This window comes from Porites lutea, chromosome 13 (assembly GCF_958299795.1).
Source record: "Porites lutea chromosome 13, jaPorLute2.1, whole genome shotgun sequence".
NCBI classification, from domain to species: domain Eukaryota; kingdom Metazoa; phylum Cnidaria; class Anthozoa; order Scleractinia; family Poritidae; genus Porites; species Porites lutea.
This window is the reverse complement of record NC_133213.1, coordinates 4847069-4867143: the sequence shown is the minus strand read 5'-3', so window position 1 is coordinate 4867143 and position 20075 is coordinate 4847069. Positions and strand designations below refer to the sequence as shown.

General features: G+C 36.7%; 2 protein-coding genes across 3 annotated transcripts in view; one reads left to right on the top strand and one right to left on the bottom strand.

Annotated features, from left to right (window-relative positions):
- The window catches only part of LOC140923425 (transcription factor HES-1-A-like), a 36669-nt gene extending 17773 nt beyond the window's left edge, over positions 1 to 18896 (top strand). The window contains exons 1-4 of one of the 2 annotated variants that reach the window (XM_073373519.1): positions 16007 to 17373; positions 17496 to 17591; positions 17759 to 17852; positions 18233 to 18896. In XM_073373519.1, the coding sequence (XP_073229620.1) occupies positions 17311 to 17373; positions 17496 to 17591; positions 17759 to 17852; positions 18233 to 18654 (675 nt within the window). In that variant the 5' untranslated portion in view covers positions 16007 to 17310 and the 3' untranslated portion in view covers positions 18655 to 18896. Of the gene's footprint in view, positions 1 to 16006; positions 17374 to 17495; positions 17592 to 17758; positions 17853 to 18232 lie in introns of those variants that run through there. The other variant, XM_073373520.1, reaches the window with a different exon arrangement.
- LOC140923102 (uncharacterized) lies at positions 4289 to 7604 on the bottom strand. Its single transcript, XM_073373166.1, has 4 exons — positions 7395 to 7604; positions 6839 to 6934; positions 5711 to 5804; positions 4289 to 4954 (listed from the first exon to the last, which is right to left on the bottom strand). Exons 1-4 carry the CDS (start codon positions 7455 to 7457, stop codon positions 4593 to 4595), a joined length of 615 nt encoding a protein of 204 aa, XP_073229267.1. The 5' UTR covers positions 7458 to 7604; the 3' UTR covers positions 4289 to 4592.
- Positions 18897 to 20075: the final 1179 nt, after the last annotated feature.

Sequence of the window (20075 nt, the reverse complement as noted above, 5' to 3'; positions counted from 1 at the left end):
AACGTGAATTTTAATCTCTTTTTTAATTTGTCAAACGTGGGCAATTGAAACCTTAAAGTTAGCTTCCGGAAAATGGGGAAACATTAACGTCTGAGGGAAACAGAATAGTGCTCATGAGGCTTTTATCAGTATTATTTTTCAAAATTGTGGTTAACTGCGGTCCAAACCTGGCAATGTATATTGTGATTTTTTTTCTCCAAGCCAAGTAGCTTTTTATCGGAATTAGATTGTGCCATTTACTCGGAAAGTAGGAGAATCGTCCAAAAGTGTTTGCAGCCCTCTATGACTGCATTTCACACGTGCACATGAACGTGAACCTGCACCACTCCAGATGTGTGCACATCCCAATTATAAAAATATTACCGAACAAAAACAACAACAACAACAACAAAATGATAAAAACAAGACAAAGAAAAATTTGCGTGCCCCTGAATTGCCTATGGGTCAAATGCGGCAAAATCAGCCAACAAAACGAAAAAAAAAAAACCTGTATTAGCTTAACCAAATGTTCAAGGCTTATGACAGTTCGGCGTAACGGTAAATGTATTCAGTTTACAGCACAGAAGTAATGAGCTACATGTAAACCGCAAAAAGTATCACGATAAACTCTTTTTTTTTTTTTTTAAGAATAATACAAGAATACTTCTAGCCTAAAATCGACAGAAAAATACCAATATTCAGCCTGGCTGAAAAAAAAAACACAAAAAAAAAAACAAAAACAATGTTCTCTTATCTACGTTATATATATATATATAAAAAGAGTGAATCGATTGATTGCCACTTTTCCGTTTAGCAGAGTGATAAGCTCAGTAAAACGTGTTTTAGTTACTCAACTGGAACTCGCACGTGCTAAGATCCGTGAGCAGCGCTTTGAAATTGGGCGTATTACTCACTAATGTAATGAATCTGCAAACATAAGGCACACAGCAGTTTGTCTCTTTGAAATATTTTTGATCTGGTTCAGTTACCAGCTTCGCTAGAAAGTAAAATCTCCTGATCAATTACCAGCATGGCGATGTAGCATCTTATATGACCTTCGATGACAGGAAAACAGTGAAGTCTACACCGGTAACGAAGTTTAAATTGCAATCATAAATACACTTAACGATGCCCTTTTCCTTTAAGGTTTCATACTAAGACAAACTATCACTGCAAAAAAAAAAGACTCGATCATCTTCTCTTACCTCGATATATACAGCCAGTGCCAAAGAACCAAACGCTTCGGTACAAACCTCTGCTGTGCAGTGTGCCAAATGGGGGTAAATCAGGTAAAATGCAAACTCTCGTGCTATATAATGATGATAGTGATTAAAATTATGAAATGTTCCCAAATATTTTGTAATGTTTCTTTTCCGCGCAGCTGTGCGGTGCGACTATAGGTCAAGATTGGTCAATGTCGAGTTCAGATATCTGTAGATTTTGCCAAAACGCGACTTGTTACCACAATAAAATGAGAGGTATGACACTCGGCATTTCATGCGGCTTTGAATTCGTCACCGATTTGTGATCTTGAAGCATGTGAAAGTTCGTTCTTCTTTTATAGTTATGTACATAAGGAAAGTAGCGACCTCCAGCTGCACATTGATACTTTTCGTCACGTCTTCTGCGAAAAGAATTGTTTTGACTGTCTGAAGTGTTAGTGCATGGCGCTCATTTGTTTTTAAAACTCAGTGAGCCGAGAATCACTTGTTTACGCATTCAGGTTACTTTAAGGCACCCAAACAAACTTCCACTGTAACCGTATACACAAAATATTTGTTGTTTTTAAATTGTAAATATAAAACCTTAAAGGATCATTTATTGTTTCAAAAAAAGGCGTTGCAGGTTTTAAGCTAATTTAAGGGCATGGTGGTTCTTGCATGCAGGAAATTGCCTAACAATTGCTGTCGTTGATTATTGCTGAAGAATTTATACTAGAAATGGAGTTATAATTTATCCAGTGCTGAGAGCATTAAAGCAAAAGGAAATGGCAAACTTTAATAAGCGATTATTAAGTTGCCTTTATTTGCCTTTAATTGACTTTATTTGCTGTATACCGAGTTAATGGTGTCTTAACTGTGCGCGTGCAATGCTCAAAATTTAAAAAGTTTTGTGCTCTCACAGTAGTACGCGTCGAGTAACTCGCCAAGTGTTTAGTTGACAGCTAAACTGATTATTGCAGCTGATAACCTTGGCAAATAGACATAAATAATTCAGAAAAAAGTCGGTACCGTTTTCTGCTTGAACAAAAGTAGCAATGAAGGAGAGAATATGAAGGCATTGATTCCTTCAAGAGATTGTGACAGGCATTGCTTATAAATAAGCGTTCAGTGAATAACCCAGCTATTCTATTTTTGCCAAACATGCAACTACTGCCGTCGGGTATTGCGAAAACTTAGACCCTCGAAAATTAAGATCTACTGCCGTGGTGATTCCCGCCGATAAGCATAAAAAAAAGAAATTACTGCCTGTTCCTTCTTCGAATCCAACAACTGGAGAATTAAAAGCCAAGGGAAACAAGAAGTGATAATAGTAAAAAGAACATAAAATTTTCACCCGATTTTAACGCTTTCAGCGCGTTAACAAGGGAATTTAAAAGCCCATAATAACATGTGCCGCCCAAAGTGTGGACACCGGAGCGTGAACGTGACCAGCGCGGGATATCTGATAACGTATAGTCTGAGAAGCGCACGAAAACTACAATACATTATAATAATATTCTAACCATGTTTTCTACGGGGAGACTCAGCTCCGAGGTCCCTTATCCTTTCATATACCATTTTTCACGAAAAAGATACCCCTTTCGGGCGGAGTCTCCACGTAAAGGCCATTATAGGGAGTCCCCCGGGATGGGCACACTCAAGCACACACGTCATTCGTACTTGAATTCGTCTATTAGCCAATGCAAAAATAAAAGGAATAAAAAAATTAAAAAACTGTTCTCACTCAATACCGAGGAGCACCACGGTCATCATTGACAGGCATCTCGAGGCACCTGGTTGCGCACTTCGCAACGATTGTTTTATAGTTGTCGAGGTAGCGAAATACTTGCATTAGTTCTTCCGTGCTTCTACTGAAATCGTATAAAGCTTTGTGTCGTTGCATCTTTTTTACATAAAAAAAATCAACTTTCTAACAAAAATATATTTTTTGTAAAAATGCAGCTTTTTATGTAAAAATATATTTTTGTAAAAAAGCAGTATTTTTACAACCGTTCAATTTGTAAAAATATATTTTTGTAAAAAAGCAGTATTTTTACAACCGGTTAACTTGTAAAACAGCTGCTTTTTTACAAAAATATAATTTTGTAAAAAAGCAGTATTTTTACAACCGTTCAATTCGTAAAAAAGCAGCTTTTTTTACATAAAAATCACGCTCTTTTACAAGGACCGTTTTTTATGCAACATGGGCTCAGATTTATGATCAGAGAGATAAGAGAGGTTAATTCGACCAAGCATTATAGACCATCAAGACCACGCAATAAATAAAATAACACGTTTCACGCATTCTTTCTTGGTTATTGCACTCTCACAGTCTAAAACAAACTAAAACAGACGCTTTTAAAGCTTATTAACGATCTTCAAAATTTGTTAGATTTGTGTTACACCTTGGCTCTATATTCAATTTATCGTGTGGCGCTAAACTTTTCCCGGATTGTGTGTGTGTGTGTGTTTTTCTGTTGTTGTTCAGTTTTTTGTTGTTGTTTTTTTGTTTTTCTTCGACCGGTGTCTTCTTGTATTTGTATGAATTAATCTAATTTTAGCAAGAGATTCTCTCTTGATTTTAGCGTATGGGAGAGAACAGTTATTTGTGCTAAATATCCAATTTTTAATTCGCGGTTTTTAGGAAGTCGTGTTCAAGTGAAGTCGCAACACTTTCGTTCTTTTATTAAACTACCAGTGCAATCGAAATATGGAATAGAAGTGAAAAAGCTCGCTGAGTCCGCAGACTGATGCACTCACACGTAAACGCCACATTCTTCTGGCGGGTGCGGTGTTTATTTGTAATAAATATTTTGCTTCCATTTGTGGCGTTTAATTGAGGAAGTCGTTTAAATGCGTAAATAAGATAATGGTATGCCCTTGTATCGTCAAGACCCGAAAACCTACCCTGTAACGGTACTTGTATCCTACTTGGCGGAGCATACTTCTTCAGGCCATATAAGGTAGTCCCTCTTTCTACCCCGGATCTGTTTTCCCATAACATGTTCATTTTGCAGTTAATACACAACAATGCCGATTTTTTGCCAAAATTCGATTTATTTAAGACCTTTAGAAGCCTTAACATAACGACAAGCAAGGGCGGATTCGCTTTTCGCATTAAACAATTATAACAGTTATGGGCCAACAGTGCTGTTCAATCTTAACCAATTTGTCTGTGATTTTGAGGCAATTCCGGATCCTAACTTTTTTCTGAGCCTTACGTGACATGTGACTATTTCTATTGAAAGTATAGCTTGAAAGCATTTATTTAGCGTAGGCTTGGGTAAAAATTTTTCTTCTTGTAGAACATTTACAATATATTTTCAAAATGTCTTGAAGCAATTGTTGCGCTTGTCTCTTGTTTTCCGTAAAAAAAATAAAATAATAATAATCTGTTGAGTCCCATTGGAATCACCAAGGCCTCCACACTGGCAACATTACACCGTCGTGCGATGTCAATGAAAGGCTTTCCCCAGTTTTGGACATTGAGCGAGATTGATTCCCAGTGTTCGTGATGCTTGGTTTACACACGGAGTCTGCAGTTTGAGAGTCTTGTTCTGTGGGCGAAGAAGGCGGTGAAGGGTAAGGGAGCCATACAATGGTTGGCTGTGTTGCCATAGCAACCATGGGTGAGGTAACGAAAGGTGACATCACTGAGATAGGCTTCACGTCAGTGTTTCTCACTAGAAGCTGGTCGTGGGGAAGTCGAGGGACCTTTTGATTTGAAGACTCAATTCTCATCTCTGGAGTGTGCTGTGCTTGGGTTCTAATTGCTGGATAAGAAAATAAATACCTTTTACTTTCAATGAATCAATGGATCAAACTTTTAAGCACTCAATGACTTTCAACTGGCAATTGATTGTGTTCCTCGTGAAATTTAATTTTGAGGATCAAACTCTAAAATTCGTTAGCACGTAAGATATCGCGCAAGAATTTGGCAAAATAAATGGCCTAAAACTTGGTACTAATCAATGACGTCTACTTTAAAAAGACGCCCTCCCTAGGCATTCCACTTCGCTTTTGGAAAAAAAAAAGAAAAAAAAAAAGCAAGCAAACAAAAACAAAAATGGATACAAAAGTGCTTTCTTTCGCTTTGATCGAAAGAAAAAAAAAAAAAAAACAGATGCTGCGGGAATTTCATTACCACCGAGAGCCATGATTTATGACTCTTGTTACCACTTAACGCGATGGTACACGGGACGATTCGCAACAACGATGTTCAGTGCAACACAGCGTTTAGCGTTGTTGAGACATTTTTACAACGTTGTTCCAACGCTGTTTCCCTCGAGGGTATATTATATGAGGCAGCATAGGTTTTGCCCATCCTGCACGCATGAACAAGATTAGAAGGAGCTTAAGCTTACTCGTTCTCACGTACGAATGCATTCATTAATTAAAATCGAAAACAAGGTACACCCAAATTACGTTTGGCAACCGATATAAGACGAGAAATAGAAATAAGCAAAAATTTCCTCTGACAACAGACCAGCGTACGAAACTGGGAACTGACGTCAGCTTATTCGCCTTACCTTCTTGCATTCTTTTTCTCGTATTAGCTCCCTTCAAAAATTGAACTGTCATCTCGAGTATGTCAGCTTTCTCCATCTTGGAATAGCGTGAAATCTAAATAAAAGGAAAAAAAATGAAATTTTATACGAATTGTTTTCGTTTGTTACGATCCCCGAAGTAGGGAAAATCGGCTCCTTTTGTGATTTTTCATTTTATTGTTCTATTCCCCCTGTTCATATCATAATCAACCTTACTGTGTCAAGATCAGACTACGATATGACAGCTTTTCTTTTCACTGAGTTTTCCAAGAATTTTCCAAATGTTTTTCCTCCGTAGCCTAAAGACGCAAGAGTTGATTTATGAGATCAATCAATCTTCGTTAACTTTTCGCTTGAAACTAAATTTACTTTAAATAGTTTTTTTTTGTCATTTTTACATGGATCCAAAAACGCTTCAAAAGGGCTTCCAATAAGTATGTATACTGTCAGTAAATTACATTTTATTACTGGGGTTTAATTGAAGGGGCTTTTGTATTTACAGTTCGAAATTTATTCAAGTTACATTGAAGCTGCTGTAAAATATGACAGGAATTCCCTGCTGCGTAAATTGTTATTTCGGTTATGAGCCTGAATAAACAGTACCTGTACCAGTTTGAAGGAAAGTTATATTTAGTTTGCAAGTCCTGCTCGCAATTACCAATCTGCTCACGTAATGGGGCAGTCTATGTAATTTACCGTTCGAAAAAAGTCCCGTTCGGTTTTTCTTGCCTTTCAAGTAACTTTTCAAGCTCCCTTGCCCGATTGTTGAGGTGCAGGGAAGTCAAAGGAGTTGCTGGAATTCAAGTATTTTTTTTCCCAGCGCTGTTACAGTAGCTCATATTCAGGTTTCACTCTGGTAATAAAGAAGTTCCCCTTATATACTGAAATACCAAATTTTAAGAGGTCTTGTTTTTTTCCGTTTTTTTCTTTTCCTTCTTTTTTTTAAAGGTGTCTATAGTATGTGTAAGTACTGCATGAAGGGCCACAACATGCGAATTTTAAATTATGCAGTTGAATTAAAAGTGAGAAATACATGCCATGCTATAAACTATAGGAGTAAATTGTCAAAAAGTATTTATAAATTGAACTAAGCTATGGCAAAAAACTCACGTCTTTGTTTAGAGCCTCTAGGACTAAGTGCTTTATCTCGTCCAAGCTTCCGTTAATTCGGTCACGCCTAAGCTTCTCGATCCTCGGCTTCTGTGCCTGAAACAGCCAAACAGTATAAATAGCACTTTATTATATTTTAATTGCGATCGGGAAAAGATAATAAGAGTTTCTTGACAAGTAGCTTGCACAAATTTTCTCTCGCGACAATTCTTTGCAAAAATATAGAGAAAGAACACCAAATAAAATAAAAGAATAGTTGAGATCTTGAATTCCATCTTTTGAAGCTGATCAACTATATTCTTGGACTACTAATTGTTTATGTTTAAAATTGGCGTAAAACTTTGCATGCGTAACTATTTTCTGCATTGAAATGTTTCATTTCGGTCTAGAGGACAAGTTACTTTTACGAGCGCTGGTCTGTAATGTAATGAAACGTTTTTTCTTGGTCTGCAAATTAAATAGCCATAGACCTGTTTTCTACCACGACAGAAAACTCTCGCGCTAAATTAGAGCATTTTGACAAGAAAATATTAAAATATATATATAAAGTAAATACCTTTCTTCGTTCCATTCGAATTTTGGTAACAAGGTCCGTGGTTTCATGTCCTCGGTATTCCATTCTGAATTACAAAACGTTTTAGGAATCCTTTAGCGCGTGCTGACGAACGAACGTTTAAGTCGAATAATATGCTTCTTTCAGCTACGTCTGCATTTTAATGTCACCAGCTCCTCCTCTGGGCTTTCTCAGTGACTTCATTCTCAAATATTTGTAAACACTTTAGTGAGAACATAACGCTAAACAATAACCTTAAATAGTTAAGGACTATCGTATTAAATTGACAATGACTTGTACCGTGGGAACGTCCCTTTATGATTGGTCAAAACAAAAACAGGCACATGCCGACCGTACGCGATAAAACCCGAAGGAGGAAATGGCGCGTGACGAGTGTGAGAAAACTGAGCGTTGATTGGTTGATATCCCGCTTAATTAGTGGAAAAAAAAATTGCAAGTGCCGCAGCTTATGATCAAAAACAATGAAAATCTCGCCGTGAGGACGCTGTCGGAGTGAAATTGACTTTTACTTTAACACTTAAACGCGCATGCTTTTTGGAAAGCTTGAGACGAATTTTCTCACGGAAGTTCTTGCGCGCCAAGACGCGTTATCGCTCCACGTGTGTTTATAAAAGGACATTTGCTCTTCTGGTTGTGATTGTATTGACAAACCTTTGTATTAGTTTTCACACGGGGGTACACACTCCATTTAAATAACAAAAGCACGTTCCATTTTCCCACGGTAAGTTTGCAACGTACGCGTCTCCTCTTGCGCTTTATAACAGTGCTAGTGAATTTAGAACGAGTTCCTTGCATACTTTCGAGGCTGGTGATCAGAGGCATCCAAACAAACGAGTTATGATACTCTTTCACAGTGTCTTTCAGTTGTCGTAATTTCTTCAAAAACAATTCTACAGAAAGGAAATACCTGGGATTACTTTGCAGCGTGTCATAGAAACTAATTGCGTTGAAAACCTTTTTGTGTTTTTATGAATGTATCCTTAGGTTTCGTCTCACCTAAAAAGAAACCATTCGTCCGGGTTCGAAAAAAGGGAAAACAAAATAAAGTAAATAAAATATAGTAGTAAAACAAAAGGCGAAAATTCATTCTGCCTGCATTAGATTTGCATTTTTGTTTTTGTTTTTATTTTTGTTATTTTTGCTTTTTTCCCTAAAAAACTTTTTCATTGAAATAAACGAAAGTAATGCAAGCTCTGATCCCATAAAATTTTTAATGATTTCACTGCTACATTATTTAACCTTATTTTTCACATATTTGTCAAAAGTAAACACCCCTCGCTACGTTCTGTCATTTAATTTTGTTAAAAATTCCCTTATTCAAGACTTTCCGGCCAGCGAAAGTCACGATTCCACCCTGCACTCGGCATTTAGCTTGTAGACAATCATAAAGTTACAACTTGCCAGTTTATCAGCTCGTTCCGTCGCCTTATTTTGCCTTTGCGCTGCCCCGACAAAAAAGGTAAAGTGATAAAAAATAGTAATAAATGAAATAAGAATTTAAAAAAAAAATGATAAAAATAATAATGGATATTTTTAGTGAACACAAATGCCTCAGCTCCTTTTTTTTTCACAGCTAACCTTATCGCTATATATATATATCCTTTTAACTTTGCTGCACAAAAATTATACATTAGTTTCCGGTGAATATAAATGTTTCCTCTCCTTTTCTTTTAGGTTGAAGCTTATCTGAACTAATAATTCAAGCGTGTAACTTTTGCCTTTCCGCAAAAAAACTTGACTAGCACGTGATCGGTAATTTTTATCAGTTTTATTCGATGAGTAAAAAAAAATTGCTCTCTCTTTCTTCGACCCTCCACTGTACTTCACACTAATTACATCTTCTACATGTACGTGACAAAGTCCTCTTTGTTTTCTCCCATTCACAGATCACTAATTAGAGACATTAAAAGAGAGATTACTTTTCTTTTATGTCTTGTGATAGCGCTAATTGCCGCTATAGCAGAGTCCATTCATCACTTTTTTTTACTCTGATAGTGTTGACGTCATCAGCAAAGCGTCCACAAACAAGACAGCCACTTGCTCGCACGTTCCTACAGTGTACAGCAGAACCCCGATATCTCGAACTCGGATAACTCGAACTAAGTCCAATTTCTCTTGGATGTCACTCCACTTTTCAGTCATCGATCAAAAATTCACTGAAATTTACGCCGATACCTCGAATTCTGATTCTTGTTTACTCCACTCGGATGCCATTCCATTAGTTCTTCTCGTTGTGTTATACTTACTAACACTAGTCAACACTACAGCAATTTGATTTTAATTGGTGCAACCAGCAGATCACGTTTTATCACTAAAAATGGTTAATCATTTTACCGTTTCTAATAAAATAAGTTAGAATGTTACTGCACTTACTCTGAAGTGCTGAAAAAATCAGCGGCTATCAATTTAAACATGACAAATCGTGAATTTTGCGATCGACCCGACAACTCGAACCTCGGCTAACTCAAACTGTTTTTCGCGTTTCCCTTCAAAGTTCTAGTTACCGTGGTTCTACTGAATTCTATTATTTTATTTATTTCATTATTATTGTTTTTGTTGTTGTTGTTGTTTTTTTTTTTCTGGCTAACACATTGATTGTTAACAAGGGAAAAGTGTTGATGGAAAACATACGTAGCTACTTTGAGAAAAGTTGTCGGAAAAAAAAGTGAACGCGACTATCCCGAAAGGTAATATGGGATATGATCAATACGCTGTTCCTGATACTGTAGCTGTCGAACCTACTTTTGTTGCTTTCCTTTAGCGCTCGCAAACATACGTCCATGGCCTCTCGTGCCATTCTTTCAAATTTCACTGAAGAACAGTGAACTCAAAACTACCCACAGTACCTTTCCGGATTGTCGCGTGCACTTTTTCCGACAACCTTTCTCGAAATAGCTGTATCTGTGCATACCGTGTCAAAGCGTCGCTTTATCTGCTTTATGGCGCATTTCTTTAAGAATTTGCTTATAAGGTCCATATTGTTTAATGAGAAATTAGAACTACGTTTTGAGGAGTCACATGAAGGATACAGCACTAGAAAGGGATAAGTACCTTTAGATGGTTTCTATTTTATCAGATCAGAATGGACGCAATTTTTCAGGGGTCAGTACAGTGCGAGTACGTTTTCTTTGAAGTCGTTCCATTCCTCGACCGCTTAACTTACTCAAAGACAAAGGATATGGTTTTATTTTGATATTGGAGAAAATAGGTCCTCAAACTTAAATTACTGTAAGCGCAGGCTATTCTCCTAGTCAGATCATGGCATGTAAAATGTGGAACAACAAACAATACTAGATTTTTTCTTTACCTTAAGTAAGCTTCTGGCCAAACTAATTATCAAACCAATTCAGATCGGTGGGCACATTTTTATGGACTCTAGGTTTCATTTGAGGGAGAATTTTGTGAGTGAGTATGTAAACAGATTGCTATTTTTTAAAGTTCTTTTGTTTGAATTTATTTCGACTGAATACACTATCATGTACTTAGTACAGGTGAAGTTCCTGATCTCTATTCATTCCTTATTGCATGAAAATCTGGTGGACTTTTTCATTTCTGATTTCTTTACAAAAATAGCTGACAGACGTGTTCTCGAAACCACACACTGCGCAAGTTGTTTAGCGGTAGGTCGTACTACCTTCAAACAAAGTCGTAGGCTACAAATAGACAGAGGTCACTGTTACGAAAAATTACCGGCGAGATCAAAACGACAAGGTTGAAGTGATCCAGAGACGAGCAGCAAGATTTATCAAGCACAAGATTACTGTTGGGCTTCTAGTTTATCGCGAATGCTGCATTCACTGTACTTATACAGAACCTTTGAAAGAAAGAAGGAAAATTCATCGTCTTCGAACATTTTGTCAAGCACTCAACAATATAATCGCTCTATCAGTGCCACTTTACTACCAGCCGTCGCTGCGTTTGACAAGAAGCCACACATACGACAAAATATGTTTTTTTTAAAAGACAAAAAAAAAGAGAAGAAGAGGCCACGCGACGTATATCCAGCCTAGCGCTCGCCATGCACACTATTATTTGTTTAACTTTTTTTCGAGAACTATAAAGGAATGGAATCTAATCCCCTCTACCATAAGCGCAGAAAGTTATTCAAACTTTTGTAATTACCTGTTTAGCCGTAATTTTAAAGTTTATGCTTCATTTCTTCAGCTTTCTTTTTTTGTTTTGATTGATCTCTAATTGATGCGAAAGCGTCGAAGAGTGCGTAAGTAGAAGTAGAAGAAGTAGAAATTACCCGCCGCAAAAACCTGTTTCTCTTTTTTCGCACAAAAGGCAAAATGAAAAACATGCAAGTAAGTGCTCTAACCATAATGTCTGGCTAATGGAAAGTTTACATTCGCTTTTGAATCATTTCAGTGGACTATTAAACCTCTAGGTGTTTTATTTAAAATTGATTGATTTCATTATTAAAATAAATGAAATTCATTATGAAAATCATTTTATTACTTTTTTGGAATGTATACTTTTGACGTGTGTGTGTAAATATGCATTTCAAACGCGTTCATCGATATACTCCCGACCAATTGAATAGAGGACCATTGTTCATCAAATACTTTGTCGTGAATACACTTATCCCTAATATGAAAATCAGCGATTGAAATTGAATAATGATTAATAAAAAACATTAATATTTACCTTTCTTGATACTTTTGATACGATTTCTTACATTGCAAAATTTCTATCTTGAAGTAATCAACATATTTCGCAAAAAACAAAATCTCTTTCATACCTCGAAGGTCTTGGTATAGTACAAAATGGCTACCCACATGATAAATGTACATATTATTTTTCTTTCCGTTTGTGGTATCCTAACCTTCAAATTAGTTACGACCATTAACCCGTAAAACTGCATGTTACTCCAAGGTACGTAATTCAGTTTAGTATCAACCTTTCTTCGAATGGAAAAATCTGGTGTCAAATGTAAAATAAATCATATTTTTGCAAATGCAATTAACTTCGCAAAAAGCACCCGCACAAGATTCTCATAGGCGTGAAAACTAATCACCTCAACTAAATAATTCAATTATTGCTCGTTTAACTGGAATGGCTTCTTTTAAACTCCATTTAAATGTAAGGACAGTTGGAAATAAAAGTAATAAACAGTTAAAACAAAGCTATGCACAATTGTGGGGTCAGGGTACCTAGAGAGAGGATTAATTGTGCGCTTGGCGCTAGAAAATTCCAAGGACACGAATTCGTGATCCTTCATAATCATAATGCTCAGGATTTTCCTCATTTCTCCTTAAAGATAACCAAAAAGAACTGTCTGGAAAAATATCCGTGTGTAAAAAAAAAAGAAGGCTTCACTTCCAAACGTCACACCTCATTCATGATTATTTGATAACCAGGCGTTTTTCATTGCATGTCTCTATTGTAGGATTGGAAATGAAGAAGATGGGTTTAAGACGGATATCCGATTGTCCTTACTCATCCTTTCGTATTATATATCTCCAATTTTAAACGGGTGGTCCTTTAATTCGCTTACTGTCGATTTCCGTATCTTAATTACACCAGGAAATGTGTTCCCTATCTGATTAGGGTTTCAGACAGTCGTCGCTTCTTCGTTATCCGACTTTATCCAAATGTGTGGCCATTGTAATGTATCGGTGTACCAAGAGTTTTGTTGTGTTGTTGCTGGGTACTTTCTGAAGTAAAATATTGTACTTTAAAAGTCCCATGAATCTCTTTTGAAGAAAGTAATAATAAAAAATAACAATGGTTTCTCCTTTTTCTTATTTCGAAAACATATTTCTTCTAGTTTACTGTATATTGTTGCTAATGCCTGAGTCAGAACCTAATATTAAGACCTCTCCGCATTTTTGTTGCTGTTTTGACTGCCGATCTTGCTCGTCCCCAGTTCAGATTTCAAAGCTGTAAATTATAAATCATCCGTACTCCCGACCAAAGTGACACGAGAGCACCAAGACCGCGCCCTAAAAAACTCAGCTCGAGAGACCAAAATTGTTATCCGACCACAACCACAACATATTGAAGAATCGAAAAAAAATGTCTTCTTAAGACACCCTTATGCTTTGAGATGGAGATCGGTAGAACTGTTTAAAAAAAGAACGATCGTAGTTATTACAGACTATCTAATAGTAGGCGTTTCACTGTTGCCGAGTGTCCTAATACTATTCACTGTTGCGCCAAAAAAGTATCAGTTATCTAAATCTAATAATTGAACTGGTCAACGTTCGATTTAAGACTTACTGATCGATCTCTCGAGATTTCCTTTTTTATTAAATTAAACTTTTTATTGTTTGAAACGGAAAACAGGAAAGGAAAAACTGATAACGCTACTTACAAGTTAGAACAAGCCACACAGGATCAATCATGAAGACATAAAAGGCGGTTTTAAAATCAATGATGGTGAATGAATAATTTCCAATGATTTCAGTTCTTCAGCAGTTAACTTTTGCACAGTGCATGGGCTTTATTGTTTGACAATAAAGGTATAACCTGTACATTTTCTTTGAGATTTTGGCAAGTTTAGATGGTTTAATTTATCTTTTGGCCCCGTCTGCAGATATAATCCTTAGGGTGTGGTCATTCAATTGTGAATTCTTAGGTGTACTTTACGTTGTTGATTTATGTCTCGGTTTTTCTTGATTTACTTATCTCTTGACGGCGAAACTCTGTATGATTTGTACCTGCTCGGAAGAGTTTAATACTCTCACAGGAAACGGTGAACCCTGAACAGCTAAATTTGTACGATCGGCCAGCTTTGGTGGTTACGCGACGCTAGCACGATAATGAACAAAGAAAGCGATGTATTCAATACTTTGTATAATTTCATGTAAATTATTAAATTGTCACATAGGCTTAATATCTTATAACTGTTACAGCAAAAAAAAAAATGGACCGGCAAATGTTCACGTTCCTGTTTGCACAGAAAGGACTCACAACAACTTCCATTTAGTTAGTTGCCACTTAGCGACGAACGGTATTTTAGTACATTTACTGTTGCGTTTTACTATATTTTTCATTTAACTTAGACCACGTATTTGAGACACTCAGTGGCCATAAGCCCCCATATCTATTTATAAGCTGTTTATGTTCAGTCGATAAGTGTTTCTAGCCTGGGCCACAATTCTTCTTGACGACGCTCTTAACAGCATACAATGTTTAGCTAAATCTAAAACGGCGTAGAACTAAACACGATTTTGTTGTAACTTTGTTCTTATAGCCGGCCCAAACTGTTTTAACATCTTTAGAATTTAGGGATTTTTTTTTCTGAAGAATGTAGATGGGAAAGACACGTTAACTCTTTCGTGTACCGTGTTGAGTTGTATCAAACCCTTCTACTAGACCAATAACGCAGAGGCCTTTACTCAACCTTTCACTTGAACTTCAATTTAGAATGCATGAAGTAGTCGTTCACTTGTGTTCGTTTGTGGGAAGTAAAAGTGGTTTAGTTGAGGGAACGGGTCGAGGCTGACTACCCTTCTTGGTGGATTCTCCCTGTATATAGTACAGTGTAGGAAATTGGCCTTAATTATCGTTTAGTCATGGCCAACTGATCACTGAAAACGCACTTCAAGTGTAAAATTAATGTTTGGTTGTTTAGTTCAAACACTAACCCGAGCAATTATCTCAAGACGTGACTTTGATAAGCTATTTTAGCTCCTTTGAGAAGAATGGCTCCAGTGTAAGAAAAAATTAAACATATCTCGTTTTTCCGTTGCAAATTGAAAAATACGATCTGTCAGTGCGTGTTTGTCGGCTTTAGTTTTGTGTTACTGTTTTCTAACTTTTATATATTACTTTATTCAGGTGAAAGACTTCTTTTAAAGACCTAGACGGCCATCAAAATTAGACTATTTATTTTACTTTCGCCTTTCGTTCTAAATGGAAGCGCTGGGAGAAAGGATTCGAATGAAACTCGATAAGCTAGTTTTGTTTTGTTTTGTTTTGTTTTTTAAATCTTGAGATCGTCCCCTTGTAGAGTTTTTAATATTGTCCAGAATATTTGTTATGGTTTACTTCTCTGCGTTAACTCGGGTCATTTAATATTGACGGATCTTTCTTCGATTTGTGTAGGAGCATGTTGTAAAATAGTATATGGTAGACGAGTACAATTAATGGGTTTTAATGGTTATAGGGCAAATTTAGCTTCACAACGACGTTTCGTCCTGAGTTTTAAGCCAGTGGTGCCCAGCGTCCATTTGTAATGGTGGAACGGAATTATTACCCTCTTTAAAACTACAATTAATTTATTCGTTGATATTTGTAAATATTAAATGATGTGATATGACGTGAGACTACTGATATCAAACAATTTGTATTCCCATTTATTTCTCACTGTATAATCGGGGAAAAATACCGAAATACCGAGATAGTTCTTCTTACATTTTAATGTTTTTATACTGACTTATCACCGGGTCTTAGACTGATTACTTATTATTAGTATAGGGAAAAGTTGATGCGAATTGATCGCTGTTATAAAGGACTGCTTTGTTTGAAATAATGCTGATTTCTTGTTTGTACCGTATTTGGTCTGTGTTGTCTTTGAAAAGAAAAAATAATAAAAAGGAAGGAAGGAAAAGAAGAGAAGAGAGAAAAAGAAGAAGAAGAAAAAAATTTAGGACTTCTTTAACTCGAGCAATCACAGTAGAGGACCTTCTTCACTGCCCAACTTATAGCACAAAATATTTAGTTCCCAAGTGGCTTTAAAGAGTTTAGTGTAGTTTTTGCCCTACAGCGTGGCTTAAGGCATATTCAAGTGGGAGAAAATTAGACGCTAGTGGGCTTTGGATTATGGCAAGGTAGAACGAAATTATTAGTTTTTAGAACAAGCGTTATGCTAAAGAACCGAAAACAAAAAAGTCTATTCATTCGCAGTACGTTGACTACTTAGAAACGCTGTCGTCACAATGATCGATTAAAGACATTTATCCTGTAATGTAAAATCTATAAGAATACCGATCTTCAATTCGTCGCTTTTGTAATCATAGCAAATAATAAATTATCATCGAAAAATCAGGCATTTGTTCACGAGTTTTGTATTGTTAAAAATAAAATCCATATCACTATCGCTATTATATCAAAACAAACAAATCTCCACCTGGCTCCATGTCGATTAAGCACCAAGGGAATGTCGTTTATCTCGCATTTAGCTGGCGAATCGTTCTACCGTGGGAAATTTTCACCTCCTTTTGTTATTGAAATAGTGCTTACAAAGCGCGAATGAAGTGTAAAGAAGAATCAACTGAGCACTGAAGCGGGCAAACAATGGGAACAATACCTGTTATGTTTTCTACAGCACGTGGATTACAAGAGAACGACTTAAACTTTCTAAAACGGTCAATATAAAACTGATTAGAGGACTTTAACACTAAAAGGAGAGTTGTGAAACTGACCAAAGCTTAGTGAAATCTATGGAAGTGTCATATCAATGTGCGACACGTGCTTAAATGGCCTTCACGCCCGTTTTCAAGAGCTCCAGATTGTCATTTCCATTTCGTTTTAAAAGTTTGAATGTACAAGAAGAACAGCAACAATTATATGAAGAGAATCGCGCGTGCCTCAGCCAATCAGATTCGTCTGGTCTCACGCTTTTCACGCGCCGCTGAAGGCGGGAAACAATAAAAAAGACGGTTATCGTGCGACTATTAGCGCTCGACCAATCACAAACGACTGTTCCCACGGTTGTGGCTTTGTGTATGAAGCCAGCATTGTTCTCTGCAGCAAGCCGATTGTCAGTGGACAGGTGTTTGTAAATAAGACTCATCTAATGTCGGCACACGACCCCGATATTTTCCCACGACGGTGGAATATATAAATGCGTCTGCATCATGCATGTCGGACAGTTCGAGACACGCTCATCGAGTCAACATCTCTGACAAAGTTCAAAAGAAAAACTCAATTCAAAGCTTGAAAAAACATGGCCGTCGAATGCATTGACAGTTCTGTTTACGTTAGCAAGATTCTTTCTGAGAGGAGAAAGGTAAATTTTTAGTTCATCATTTTTTAATTGCTGAACTGTCATTTTTGAAACTGGCGTCGGAGATGCACTTGTTAAGTTTAAGGAACTCGAAATTAAATTATGGATCTTTTTTTTCTAATTAGGCAAAGAAGCCGTTAATGGAGAAAATGCGTCGAGCAAGAATAAACGACAGCTTAAACGAAATGAAGAACTTAGTCTTGGAGCTTCTGCATAAAGACGTAAGTATTGCTCAGATACATTAATCTAACGTAATGCGCATATGAAGATTTTGACGCAGCGGTCATTAATGGCTTTCACGGTATTAGGTCCAGTAGAACACTTGTTGATCAAAGCAAATTCGGGATTAACTTGATATATTCTAAAATTGTGCCTCTCTTCTTTTCAGGCCTCTCGTTATTCCAAAATGGAGAAAGCCGACGTGTTAGAGATGACCGTTTCTTACCTGAAGGCAATGCAGCGAAAGGGAAGCAGTACTGAAGGTGAGATCCCGTGAAATATTCTCACAAACCAGAAATAATTTAGTCACTTAAATAATCGAGTGCTAATAATGATTTATGACCTTTTTCAAGCCATAAGACCGGAAAACGAAAACTGCTGTCAAGTTTTGATCTTTATTTCCTTCCGGGAAAGCGATGTTTCTTTTCGGGACCGCAACGAACTTCTAAAAGTAACACAGTTTAAATGGCTCAGTTTTCTTCGCACTGCATGTTTGGTAAATGTTCTATTTCCATCATTTGTTTACAATTCATCGACTTTAGTTCAACCAGCGTTTCGGTCAGGTGAAGTAATTTTATCTTACGTGCCTGTGAGCTTCTATTAATGATGCAGAAATCTAATGAAAGGACTCGTTTGTTTACAGATCCCAAATTACTCGCGGATTACAGAGCTGGCTTCAACCAGTGCGCAAACGAAGTCAACCGAAATATCTTGACAAACGAAGAAAGCGACCAGCTCAGGGAAAAACTCTTGAATCACTTGGCTTCATGCTGCCATGGTAACGCCACAAACCGTGTCGCCACGAGCCACGCGCCAGGGATTCCCGCCATGACTGCAGGTTTTCCCGCCGTTGCGCAAAGCGCCGTATGGATACCTTATCCTTCACCGCCACCATCGCCGACAAGCCAATCAGCTTCCATCGTCTGTGTCAGTCCTGTAAAACCTGAACTTCATTGCAAACCTTCTCCAGTCAGTCCATCGGCGGCTTACACACACATATCGACACTTTCGCCGGCGAGTTCGCCGAACGCGACAACAAAAACACCGCTGTGGCGTCCCTGGTAAAAAAGCAGTACCCTATGCGCGGAATGAACAATACTTAAGCAACACTTTTAATGAATTTAATGACAAATGACTCGCCAGTCGCGGATTTTTTAACCTTCCTTTGCGCTGTAAAAAGAAAAATAATTGTACATACATTTTTTGGAGAAATTTTTTTATGAATGAGAGATTGTATGATAACAAATATAAATTTATATGGAAATTCATACTGCAAAGCAGTCTATAAATAAAGTGCTATTATCAAACTTTGCTTTGTCTATTGTCTCTTGGGTAAAGAACCAGGGAAGCTTTTACTTATATTCACAATTTTACGTTCAAGTTCTTTCTTCCCAACCTCGCGCGCCTTTAGAACCTTTCAGGCTTTTGTGCATTATGCTTTTGTTCCCCCACTTAATGCTCCACTTTTATGCTCCATTTTTCTCACTAAAACTCTCGGTCGCCCCCCATAAAGTCGTTAAAATGCTCGAAAAATGCTTATCACAGAGAGGCTTTAATCAATTCTAAACGTTTTAAGAGAGTCTAGTTAAGGCTAACCAGAATGTATAAGTGGTATGACAACAGTGTATACAGCCATACTAGTTAAGAGTTTTACTACAGCCAAAAATTGATCCTCTACATTGCTGTATTGAGGTGAAATTTAGATATATGTTTTGAATTTTAAGTTTAATATCGTCATTTTGTCTTAAAAATGTTTCAACTTTTATTGTCTCTGCGAAAGAAAACAACACTGAATTTTCCAAGAAAATGGCTGCAGTGACATGACTCTCTTATAGAGAGTTTTCTCATGACGTCAAGGCTACCATATTGGTGTTCCAAAACAATGAAATGGCGGCCATGTTGGTGTTCCAAACCAATCCTATGGGAGTTGGACTCTTTTCTTATATAAACGCTTTAATGTTCCAATAAATTTGCATAACCGCTGGCATCGTGAGTGAAAACGCTATATAAGATTAGTTATTGTTATTATTTATTTATTTATTTTTTCACAAATGACTAGTTGAGATTAACGAAACCAAGAAGTTTTATTAAACTTTTATTACATTTCATAGGTTAGAGGGAAATTATCAATTGAAAATACCACTGAGAAAATACAAAACAAAACAAAACAAACAAACAAGTACGTAGAAAGGACAACTTCCAATCAACCGCAAATATAATAAATTAGTAACGATAAATGTAACAAAGTTTTATCAACAGATGTAATAATCTATCTCGACCTAAATGTAATAAACTTTAACCATAAATGTAATAAACTCAATACAACCACAAAAATTGTCTGATTTTTGCCTTTAAATAGTTTTATTTAATTTCATACGAAAAGTAAAATATCATCCAGAGGTTCTCCTGCTTATTTTCAGGCCACTATAGAAAAGATAATATGGTCAAAGGCAGTAGGGTTCTGATGGAGGTTTAGAAATATGATA

What these genes read in the sequence shown, in the direction of transcription:
- LOC140923102 (XM_073373166.1), bottom strand. Translation starts at nt 7,457, where the DNA reads ATGGAATACCGAGGACATGAAACCACGGACCTTGTTACCAAAATTCGA. An exon ending in TAGAGGCTCTAAACAAAGAC is followed by an intron (nt 5,805 to 6,838) that starts GTGAGTTTTTTG and finishes CCTTTTATTTAG; the next exon opens with ATTTCACGCTATTCCAAGAT. An exon ending in GAGAAAAAGAATGCAAGAAG is followed by an intron (nt 4,955 to 5,710) that starts GTAAGGCGAATA and finishes TTTCTTATCCAG; the next exon opens with CAATTAGAACCCAAGCACAG.